At 41.5% G+C, this 12,607-nt stretch overlaps 1 protein-coding gene across 3 annotated transcripts in view; it reads left to right on the top strand.

The window, feature by feature from the left end:
• sh2d3ca (SH2 domain containing 3Ca) overlaps positions 1–12,607 on the top strand; it is a 52,197-nt gene that overhangs the window by 10,477 nt on the left and 29,113 nt on the right. The window contains exon 1 of one of the 3 annotated variants that reach the window (XM_026174135.1): positions 2,670–3,214. The exons of the other annotated variants lie outside the window; for them this stretch is intronic. Within the exon in view, the coding sequence (XP_026029920.1) occupies positions 3,134–3,214 (81 nt within the window). The 5' untranslated portion in view covers positions 2,670–3,133. Of the gene's footprint in view, positions 1–2,669; positions 3,215–12,607 lie in introns of those variants that run through there. 3 annotated transcript variants of the gene reach the window in all.

Genomic DNA, 12,607 nt, shown 5'->3' with positions numbered 1-12,607 from the left:
GTTTTAATTGCACTGTTTAACACTTAAATGAATATTTTTCAAGGCCTTTGTGTGGATGGAGGCACAGCATTCCCAACAGACCTCTTTCTCTCTTTGTATCATTATTGCAGGCTTTGAAACGCATATCTGTGGTTCGATACGGATTAACCAGATCTGTCCCTCAGTAGATCTTTTCATTTCACACACGTTTTCATAAAAATATTTTCCTCTATTCCCTCACAAGCAAACACACTCACGTGCTTGTATCGCTATCTTTGTGAGGACATTCAATGAAAGTGAGGCCAAAAATGTCCTTACTTAAACAAAATCACACCAGTCCTCATAAGCATAGTTGAGCAAGTACATACACATGCACACACTTCATATCTTTGTGTGTCTCTCCACATTCACACACACTTTCATTAGTGTGATGCTTGCAGGCACATGCAGGGATTCTCCATTGTGTTCCCTATCAGCCTGCGGGATGGGGCTCACTAATTAATATTTAACTGAAGACCGCCTCCAACCAAGAGAGGAGATGCAGAGATAGAGGACTGAAAGGAGGGGAAAGTGGAAGGATCATGGTGTGGAGGAGAGGGGAAGGACAGGAGAGAGAATAGGCCGGGAAGGATCAGAAGGAAGAAAAGCCTGGAAGTCTGAGGTTAGGCTATTGATCACAAGGATAAGAAGGCAGGAGAGATGAGGGGAGGAGTACGGTGACAAGAGCAGTTGGAGAAATGCTGGATTTGACAGAGCCTAGAGAGAAGGAGATGACTTATGCAGAAGCACTGAAAAGAGAAAGGTTCAATGAATGGATGACAGTGAGAGCAACAGAGAAGAAACTGACAAGAATTTGAAGAAAATGTAGGAATGAGACAGATGTTTTCTGACAGAAACACTTCTCGTCAATGCAGAGATATAAAGAAAGATAGATGGATTTAAGGGGAAGCAGTAGCAGGAACAAAGTAAGGATGAAGCAAGGAAGAAAAAAAATGCCGCAGCTCCACACTGCAGCAGATGATATTTGTTTGACAAAAATTAATTCATCCAAGGATGAAGTTTGAGTTTTACAGAATTTGCTTTAAAACAATAACAGGCTGTGCTTCCTTTACCAGCTGTGTGAACCAAATACTTATTGAAAGGTAGCCAAACAGGCTACAATTATAGCAGCAAGCAGACTACCAAAGATACATATTTAAATATAAATATCAGTTTGTGGAGTGGCTTCAGGCTAGTCTAAGACACCCTAATTCTGACACATTTAATGATAAACTCTCTCCATGCATCAAATTGTAGATTTTTTTTTCTCCCACATGTGTGGCAGATGTAACAGGATGTATGTTATGATTGTTTTGCCATGGTATTACAGAGGATTGAGAATAGAAAGGCACAAGGCCCCCCTCTTATGAGATTATTTGTGTCCCCGCTGTGTAATCTGTCTAATCCAGCACTGTATGGTTTGAGATTACGTTAAGAGGAGACGTTGCAGTTAATGAATCCGTCCTGTGTCTTGTAGCTCCTTATCGTTCAGGCTCTTTGTCTCTGGCTGTGACCTACTAACATGCATTCAGGAGGCAGATTAGAAAGGTGATTACTGGTATCATCCGATTCTGTGTGTATGTTTGTGTTAGTGGGGCGAAAGATGACCTCAGATGACAAAGTGAAAAGAAGGAGCATGTCGCTCTCCTTCTCAGCCGCTTTCTCTCTCCTGTATCCGCCTCTCGCTTTCCTGCATTGGTGCGGACCTGACTAAATGCAGTGTCAGAATTTTGGATGCTGTCAAGGCTCTGGCAGTGTTTCCATGGCGAGGCGTCCTCAATGATGTCACTCACTCGGGCCTCTGGAGACAGAGCCCCACCCCTCCTGACATCTCCCTGCCGGTATGTGCGCGTGTGTTTATGTGTGTCTCCATGTGAAATGGGCCGGTGAAAATCACACCATGTTATCCTTGAAACACCTGCCTGTGTGTTTCAGCCCGTAATGAGCTGTCTAGCTGCAGTCTGCATGGCTTTGTAGAGACACATCATTATATCCTGCAACACACACACACACACACACACACACACACACACACACACACACACACACACACACACACACACACATGCACGGGAAGATTTCTGCCAACGTTATTTCACCACGGGAAGCCAATGCGTTTTGGAGGCTGCTATAGTAACATATAGTGGCATGTGAAAATGTAGGTGGAATAAAAGGTGTGAGTGTGCATTCAAGCATTTGTGGAGGGGGTGCGGTCTTGTCGGGTGTCTTTCATGGCAAAAGAAAGGTTAGATTCCTTTGGGAGGCTGCACACGTACTCTTCTCACCCTCCTTGCACCCTCATCTTCTTCATTCATCATCTCATCTCTTAATTATCTTTTCTTTTTCTCCTCCCCATCTTTTCCTTACTTTCTCTCTGTTTCACTCCCTCCGTCATCTCCTCCACCCCCCACCACTCTCCCACCCCCCCTGTCAGCATTGTCTCAGCCCTGGAGCGGGGGTCATCAGGAGGGTGGGTGGGGTTTCTGCCTTCAATACGACAGCACTCCTCTCTGCTTGTGCCTCCTAGCGTTCAACCCCCTCCCCTCTTCTCTCTCTCCCTCCTTCCATCCAACCCTCCCACCCTCTCTCCCACTGGTCCACCCTCCCCCCACCCACACTCCTTTCATCAGCAAGCAATGAGGTAATCCCTAGCAGCCGCGTGAAGTGCAGCAAGTGCAGTGAGAGGGAGAGAAGCGAGAGCAGAAGCGAGAGAAGCCGGTGCAAGGCAGAAGCAGCGAAGATGTCAGGAGCTGTAATATCACTGGCTGTTATCAGTACCAGCTGTTAGCAGCTCGCTCGTAGGTAATAGCTGATGTTGTCACAGGCAGCTGCATGCAAGCTGCAGCTTTGGTGTTAGCGGTTTTAGCTTGTAGCCTGTTTTTCTTTCTTTTCTGTTTTTTTTGTAGTGGTGGCACTATGTTGAGTGGCTGTTAGCCAGACAGAGAGGCAGGCAGGGGTGGGACAGGCTTAACCCAAGGGCTGGTGTTTAGATTGGACACCCCGGGTGGGGAAGAGAGCGTGAGACAGAAAAGGGAGAGGTGAAGTAGTAGAAGAAGAAGAAGAAGAAGAAAAAAGAGTGAGGTTTGAGAGAAGGTAGCAGAGGTGTGTGCCCACCATGACGGAGAGGTGTAGTCTGTGGAGTGCCCTCTCGGCTGCAGCATGCTGCTTCTATCGGGGATCCTTCATGCAGGTGCAGGTGAGTGAGCATTTGTGTGTGTGTGTTGTGCTTTTACTGTTTAATACTCTGCATATGTGCAGTATACGGTCCAAGTTTCCTTGTATTTGGTGCATTTGTGTATGCATGTGTGTATGCATGTGTGTGTTTGTGAAGGTTCACGCTTCTGTATATTTGTGGGAGGTGTGCTGACTGCTGGCTCCTCTTCTGTCCCGGCAGCTGGTAATGTCAGCCTGCCTGGTAGTTGGCAGTCTGATGATATCATAGACTTTGTACAGTACTTGGGTGTCAGATAGACTGTGTGAAAACAATGTGCGGAGTGAGTTAGAGGGAGCTGGTGAGGGAGGACAAGGGTTTGTGTGCGTGGCTTTGAGAAAGAAACCATGGGAATATGCGTTTGCACTTTGCATGGTTGTGTATGGGAGGCAGAGAGGGAAAGTGTGTGCGGTACAGTATTCTACGGTATCAGTTGTACTTTGGTCTAATTTAGTCTTGCTGCTGGAAACCCAATATCTGCCCTTATTCCTGGACAAAATGACACCAGCGGTATATTTGTGTTTGTGTCTGTAATTCCATTAGTGATGCTTGATATTGAATGATCATTGGCGAAAAGCTTGTTTCAAAATTTCAACTTTTTTTAAAGGAAAACAAACTAACAGCTCAGTTCGGGAGGAGTGGGTAGTGATGCTTTTTTGGGATCTACTGGGGCAAGGATGTTCAGAGTGGGAATAACAAGGCTTTCACATGACAGGAGTAATAGAAGAAGAAAATAACAGCAATGGATGAGATAATAAGAAATGACAGACTTTGGGGTACAAAAGAATGTTATTGCCTGAAGTTGTAATACTGAGCTGGACTGAAGTGGCTCTTCTCTTCTCTTCTCCCTGCTACATGTGTTTGCAGCCAACTGTGCTGATATAATTATGCCTTTACAATGAACAGGAAGGATGCAGAGTTGTTTACAACTCGCTGTGTTTAAGCAGGCTAATCCCCATGTTAAGCGTTGACTTGTCCCACCTTGTCTCTGGCAGCAGGACATTTTGTCAGTGTCACATCTAGCTGAGAGAGTCTTCATCCTGGATTACTTTGGTTGTCTTTTTGCATTTAATACATATGTCCGTCTTAGAGAAAGACACACGCAGAGATTGTTGGCTCTTTTCCTTCTAGTTTTTTCTTTGAGGCATCTGCTTTTGTTTAGAGTGAAGTGATTCAGAGCTCAGAGTAATGAAGTTATTTTAATTAAATCTGTCATGAGGTTCCTGTGTAGTGGTGGTTTTGGTGGGGCTAAGTGTGTGCGAGTGGGGGGTAAATTAATTAGCAGTCGTTGAACAGTTAGCGTTAAGTGGGCGCTTTCTAATGTAAGACAAAAAAAAGAAACATTCACAGCAACTCAACTTTGTTTACAAGCAATGTGATTTTTGTCTATAGACTGATATTGATTCCCCGATCCATTCCAATTAAACATAGACTGTCAAGCACAATACTGCGTGTCACGTAACCCAAACTGTGTGCGACAGAGACCTCAAGGCTTCAATCATTACCTGTGCGCTTCAACACCACACTGCTTCTTTTTCTTTCCCTCCAGGGGTTCATTTGTTAGATTATTTGCACTTGTTACACCTTTTGTGTTAGATACTTGCAACTGGTGATCTTCCATTATGAAATAAATAAATAAATAAATAAATAAATAAAAACCAAAGTGATTGTTTCACTGGTGTGTGAAGCCATTAGAGGACCCACTAATGCTGTGATATCTCTTCTCTTGGTGCTTTATGTCCCTAAAAGCTGAAGCGCTCTGCTTGATGAATATAACATTCACTGCTGTTATGTCATTTACGGTACTTTGAGTGAGAATTAACTGGTGGTTTGAATATGTAATTTTACCAGGTAATTACAGTGTAACAAGCAATACTAAAACACTTATTCTGTACTTTTTATTTACTTCTCAGCAAAATGATTTGTTATAGAATCCATGTCAAGAAAAGACACAGATATATTTTTATGTAAAATTCATGGTTAAAATCTAGCAACAGTTGTGCTTTTTTTCCATAATGACAAATAAGTATGTTATTCAGTATTTTCAACATGCTTGTAAAGTAATTATTTATGGTGTATATTTGCGCTACCGGTAATAAATACAGACTGGTTTTGGCTTCACCAGTGCTCATTAATAGCAAGAAATAACAGAAAGAAAAAAAAAATGGCAAAAACTGAGAGTATTGTACTTTCTTTTAAACCCAGAGACAACCCAGATATACAGTAATGAACCAAAAAGCTCATAGATGAGATGAAGAATGATGTCAGAACACATTTACACTTGTCGAAGTAAGTGTAAGTCAGCTACACAATCAGTCTTCATATCTTGTCAGTTACACTTGAGTAAAACTAGGACAGCAATCTCATTGCGACTAGGAAACATTGGTGGTTACCCGGCAAATACACTGCCAAGGACCGATTTAAAGGAGTTGCAGTAGCCAACTTGTAGGCTGGAAATTGATCGTGCAAAACCATAACCTGTTGGTGACCACTTTCAATAGTAAGGTGACCACACAGGTCGCAACCTGACGCCATGCAGGTTGTGATCAGACTCGGACTGGCAATCACCGTCAGACAGATTGGTGAAGATTTGCAAAATGCAAACTCACTGCAATCGGTGTTAGTCAGTCTGTGCCAAAGAGTGGAACTTCTTTGCAATAGAGGACTGCCTTCTAGTTATATTTCTATGTAAAAAGCATGGTTGCTGAGTGCCTGTGTTATTGTGCAGTTTAATCGCCATCCTGCAGCAAGTACGTTGCTCTTTGTTGAGGAATTTCTGAATTTCCGTTTCAAATCTATGAGGCTGGACTCTGAATATAAGTAGTTAATTTCTATTTAATGTTAATAACTGTGTTTGTAGATGGCGAGTTTAGATTTTCACAAATTTATCACACTTAATCGCTGTATTATCACAAAAAGACTGCACGCAATCGCCAGCTTGACCCCATTCATTTGCAAACTGAAGCCATCGCCTTCTTGACACAACAAAGTCACTTTGAGGATGGTAACTGACTGTGAGTGGTTACAGACCTGCTCCCCATCTTCGAAGCAAACATTTTAAATGCAACAAGATCGCAAAATTGTTGCACACGGTCACAATAACTGTCTTCAACCACTGAATGTAGCTTACCCAATGCACTGGATTCAGGAGAATCAGGGGAAACTTTGGAAAGTTTTAATGTTAATACTTCTCAGCCAAGTTTTAAAAGCATAATTGCAGCCAAAAGGGTCATATACTATAATCATCTCTTAGAGTAATTTATGAATTAATTAATAACAGTACATTGTTGTGCGGCTGACACACCGAAATGATGTTAACACAGTGACGGTGTTCTGTGACCTCAGCTCATCAGCTGTATCAGTGAAGGGAGATTACACTTGATCCCCTGGTCTAGACTGCAGTATGAACACACACACATTCATACACACAGGCATGCAGCTTAACCATTGTATTCATTATGTGCCCAGTGCTTCCAGCGCGTCTCTGTAACTGGGACAATATAACTGCCTGCTGGACTCTTGCAGTGGTTTGAACCTCCAGAAAAAGACACACACATGCACACTAATGCACACATGGAAAAAACTTGAATTCATAAACAGATGCACGGACATGTAAATACACAGAATGATCTTTTCCTCTACTTTGATTGTTTTTAAAGCTAATCCTTTTTGTCTAGCGTCCCAACCCCCCCAGTCCACCAATTGTATCTCACTCGCCTCTGTAGCCTCATTCCCTGCTGACCTGACAGCATGTGGCAGCCACCATGCCAGCCAGCAGCCGTTTTCTCTGTCCTTTAGCATTCCTGCAGCTTTACCATATCTGGAACTGTATCTGTCAACCTCCAGCCGTGGTTCATGCCACCTCCCTGCCATCCAGTCCCATGGGCAGAGAGAACCAGTTTTCAGCAAACTGATACTCATTGATCTAGAGATTTAGGCCAGAATAAGGCGATGCATATGTGAAAATCTGGTAGTTTGTTTACACTTTTTAAAAAACAATTCTTTTTGCATAGTCTATACCAAAAGTTACTGTTTCTTTTCTTCAAAAAGACCACAATTAACTTTGAGAGTTTAGATTAGATTCAATAAGAGTTGGCCTAATTTCTTTTTCTTTTTTTGGAGAATGTCATCAGGGTTTAGGGACTGTCAGAACTTGACCGGGGTTTTTTATTTATTTGTCAAACTAATTAAGTAATTCAAAGCAACAATAGAAAATGTTGATGAAACAGTACATTTATGACCTACTGCAGATGGATTTTTCTAGAAATCCTGCTACAAATAGATCTTAAATATTAAACTAGCCAGCGTTATTGCATTGGAATCCCTTCTGTAATGTCGTGTCCATGTATTGTCTACATTCCCAGGAGGAGCTCAAAATTTAATAACCGAGATTGAACCTAGTAGCACTGTCCCTTTTAAGTCCTCTATATGATGGTCATATCGCTACACAGTCTCTGCTTTGACTTTATTAGCTTGAAAGAAACAAAAATCTCCTCTTGCATGACAGATGACGTTGTCTTAAATTGGTAGGAAGCCCTTGGTTGGTTTTGGTCAACTCGCTCTGTCAGAGCAGGTTTACCAGTAATCATTTTGTGAGTCAGATCCCCAGGGGGTCCTCTGTTTCATATTAGCTTTACCCATCACCCCAGTCCCTGTCTAGTCATTGCTAAGCTAGCTGTAGAAGATATGGCCCTGTTAATGCCTTTATGTGTGTGTATGTGTGCGACTCTGAGTGTGTGTATCTGTCCAAGCCAGAAACGGAGCCCAAACCAATTGGTATGTTTTAGTATTGAAATATTCACCATGTAATCCCCTCTTCTCCACTCCTCCTATCTCTCTCTCCCTCTCGCCCTCCTCCCCAAAGCTTTTCACCACAAATCCTCTTTTGGCGTGCCTGCCTGTCACACCCTGCAGGCAGGCAGTGTGAAGGGCAGCTGTGTGCGTGTGTGTGTCTGCTTAAATTGCCTTGTTTCAGAGCCCATATCCTCATTAGAGTGCTGTGATGTTTTTGGCACTAATGAGGAGCAAGGGCTGCCTGTGTGTGTGTGTGTGTGTGTGTGTGTGTGTGTGTGTGTGTGTGTGTGTGTGTGTGTGTGTGTGTGTGTGTGTGTGTGTGTGTGTGTGTGTGTGTGTCAGCTACGTACGTGTGTTTCACGTCTGCATGACTCCGTGTTTGTGTGTGTCCGCTTAGTTATTGCTTCATAGTAGAGATGATGAAACAATATTGTTTGGGCATTAGCTGAACAGAAAGCATAGTTTAAGCCAACGTAATTGATCAGCAATTATTTAGAGCAGTTAGCTCTATAAAAACTGTTTAATACTTGCAAATGTTTTTGGTTTATTGAGTTTTTATGGCTCAAACTAACACATTAAGTAGGAATGAATGATAAACCCCTAATACAGTCAAAGAAATAGCTGTTGTCTTCCTAAATAAAACCTTTGAGCATTTACTCATTATATTCATTGCATATTGTTTTTCCTTTCCAAAAGGGCTTCAGATTAGTCTCTCAAAAACACTATTTGTGTTAAAAAATACAGCTGCCAGTTTTGGGAGGGAAAGATGAGACTATAGTACAGTTTTAAGGACCCCCCTCTATTGGTAGGAGACAAGAAAAGATAACATTGTCAGTGCTTTGGATCCTTATCTATCCGTCTTATCTCCTTACAGGCTTTACAAAACCTTCCTCTATCTTTGCTCCTTTAAAAGGAAAGCTATTTTTTTAGTGTGACTGCTCAAAATTTTTGTCAAGAAGGCATAAATATAAATTTAAATATGCTTACAGTAAGTCAAGGACTTGCTGCACTATAGAAAATGATTCCACAGTTGGATTCAGTAGAAAGTGCTCTGCTCTGCAGGAGAACTGTTAAAGAAGGGATGTACTCTAACTGCTAATTCTCACTTTATATACTTTATTATTCAGTTTCAGCTACATTAAGAGTACAAGTACACATATAACATAAGGAGGGGGCTGGGGGGTGGCGGCAGAGGAACGGTGTTGATCAGTCGATTAATACAAATGTGCTGTTAGTGGTTCCCTTGAATGCAACTCAAGTGTTTTATGACCAAATTTCTACTAAGTTTGTTCTTAGTCCTCTATAGAACGTCACTTTTCTGCACAGTGAAGTCTGGAAGTCTTTGACTTTCAACTAATCTGACTGTCCGACTGGTCAGGCCTTTGGTGCATGTAATTTCCTTGTCCATTTCCTGTCTATTCCTCCACTGCATCAATCCAATAAAGGCAAAAAAAAAAAAATAATCCATAAAATAAAAAGCAAAATACCTGCAGCCCCTAACCAGCATTTAATTATGCTGTTACTCAACTTTCAGCAGCCAAAGCCAAACTGCGGACTTAATGCATTTGTGCTTAAAGCCTCTTACTGTGAAACTGATTTGGAAAGTGTTGAGTTTGCTTTAACAGCATGAGTCCACAAGTATTTAATTTCTTCAGCAGTAATTTGTCCCTCTGATACATTGTGCTCGGGCAACCCTTAAATCTTCATTTTGGCTTAGGACGTCAGATAAAGCACAGAAAGTTAAGTGGTTTTCCAGCTCCAGGTCACTGTCAGGCAGGTTACTCAAAAAGATAGAACAAGCGCTTCCATTTGTAAAGGGATGAAGTGTGGATTTACATATGTACTGACAGTTGGTTCACTGAGCATTTTATCTAATAACGGTAAACTGTTTACAAGGTTGATTGTACAAATTAAATGCTCAGCTCTGAATGTGATCAGTCTTAGACCTACAGGCAGTCACGTAAAGGCATTCGTTTCAGCAGTACTGCAATATGCATGAATGTGATCAGTGATATCTGTGTGCATAATACAGACTGTCTAGTAAAAAATGTATCTTCAGAAACTCTGTGGTTATGCAGACTCAGACTCATAACATACTCACTGTTCAAACAAGTGAAAATGCAAAAAAGGAAATGGTCTCTTCATATCGTGACTTGAAGCTGCAGGCCAGGATCATAGAGCTTTCTGGCTCAGTGCTGCATGTAATCGTCTGCTCTTTCCTGACATGATAGAAGAAAGCTCTAAAATAAAATAACATAAGAACATAAACCTGTGGTAAATGCTCCGATGCATTCAATTACAGTCTGGGCTTTTTAAACAGGCGATGACGGAGAAGTGATTATTCTCAAGAATACCTGGCTGCATGTGAAAATAAAGTGCCCTTTGGCTCATTATTATATATTTTTTCTCTTCTCTTTAAACATATACGGTGGAGGACTTAAAGTAATAACGTGAATATTTGCATTCAAGTTTTTACATCATTTAGTGCCGTTGCCTCTACAGACTTTGAAGTCACAGGTTGTTTTACTTCTTCAGATGTCTGAATCTACATATGGAGAGCTTGGTAAAACACACCAGATAATAGAAACCATTGTCTATAAGAGATGGATGCAGAAGCAAAAATCTATGTGTGGGAGGAGCTAGGGGTGGTAGTAGGGCTGTGCGATATGACCAAAATCTCATATTCCGATAGAAGACATCTGTTGTTCGATAACGATATAAATCACAAAAAATTGTACAATTTCTGTGAATCTCGGGCAGCTCGACTTGCGTGAAGTGTTTCCAGCTGGGCGTTGTGTACCCAGATCGAATGTTTTAACTGATGCATGATACTATACATTTTTAGACATAAGTTGTAACGGCCGCTGTTTTCTTTGTGAGTATTTATTACACGGCGTGCTGCGGGGAAAAGCCCGTTCTAAAGTTTGAGTCTAGGGTTTATTTTTTAGCACCTGACTCTTTTTTTGCTTCTCATCCGTAAACTCTCTGCATACTCTTTCACGTGATTTAGTTTATTTTGAAAAGTCTCAACAGGATCTTGAGCTTTATTCTGAAAGGTTTATGTGGGAAAATAAACAAGCGGACACGCGATGGTTTTACCGTCGTTGTTGCTAACGACAACGCATAAAAACAGGCGCTTGTCCGTCCGTAGTGTGTTAAAATTAGAATCTAGAAGTTGAATAACAATTCACATCCAGTTAGGATTGTGCAGTCTAATATCGTTAGCGATAATAGCTGTATACGTTTTTATGTGATTATAAAAATGTTAAGATGTGATATTATAGTGCGTGGAATAACAAGATAAGCCCAGGCATGAGAGCATGAGGCGTATCCAATGTTTTAGTATCTAAAAAGCGAGCTACTTTCCAAAAAAGCACAGTACTTTTCAAAATACGTGAGAAAACTGTTCTTGCATAAGGTGGAAACGACAAACTCGTTTCACCACTTGAAGCAAAAACACAGCAAAATGAAGTGCAACCGTGATACGTAGGAGGAGATGCTAGCAGCTGGAGATGTGCGATCCAAATGTAAACGAATGGCTCCACCAAAAGTCGCTGGAGTGCTCCAATCTGTGTGACAGGAAGAGCAAACAGCAGATGGAAATGACTCATGCTGTTACATGGTGGAAAAGCAGCACTTTAAGCAGCTTGTTTCAAAGCTTGACTCAAGATACAACATCTCAGGTAGGAAATATTTTTCAGTTTCGTTATGTGACGGTGTTGTGGAGCTCCTGAAGAGTTGCAAGGTTAAATTATTTTAGTTATTGTTAAACCAAAATGTTAGGTAGTTAGATTATAGTTTTGCTTAAATTTTCCATTGAAAAAGAACATTTACTTACATTTCTAAATGCTTCAACCTGCAAGTGTCAATTAAACACTGTTCAGTGTTTAGTTTTCTGGGCATTTTAACATGGGCACCTTTGTCCTTCTGTAGCCTAGTGTCCATTTGGAGAACTGCAGGTTTGGCACTTGTTTACTGGCTTCATTTTCTAGCCACTGAGGTTGCTGCATCCTCACAAAGTTTCAAAAAGGATGATTATATTAAGAGAGGAATGGATGCTAAAAAAGCATGGACGCGCCACTAAATGAAGAGAAATGATCTTATTGGGAAAACCTTCTCACTGTGAACATAAGAGATTAATTACAGACTGAACTCTAGGTTGATTGCATTGCCCATTAGCTTTAGAGTTTATGTATGTGCAGTCACTTTGTTCACCACTGATTGAGAATAATACACTGTTCTCTCGCCATCTCCAAGTCCTCGTGTCTTCATTCATTTACAAGTTCTAATGTTGAGTTTTAGGATGATTGATGGAAACTGTTGGTTTTTGGAAACAAACTTTTCGAAGTGAAATGGATGCTGAAAATCAACCCTCACCAGCGTCTCACCAAGGAAATCACACATGCCTGTAGATCCGCGCATACGCATTCAAAGCTCACAGATGCTGGGAAAAACACAGCTGAGAGGGAGTGTGGCATAGTGAAGGGATTTGGGGCAGGAGGTTGCCAATTGTTTGCTCTCTTCATCTTTGACCTCTTCTGACCTCGGAGAATGCAGAGGCTTTTGGATCTTAGGCTGCTGCAG

Source organism: Astatotilapia calliptera, chromosome 7, assembly GCF_900246225.1.
Source record: "Astatotilapia calliptera chromosome 7, fAstCal1.2, whole genome shotgun sequence".
Taxonomy (NCBI): domain Eukaryota; kingdom Metazoa; phylum Chordata; class Actinopteri; order Cichliformes; family Cichlidae; genus Astatotilapia; species Astatotilapia calliptera.
The sequence above is the reverse complement of the archived record's forward strand: the minus strand, read 5'-3'. Positions and strand labels throughout refer to the sequence as shown.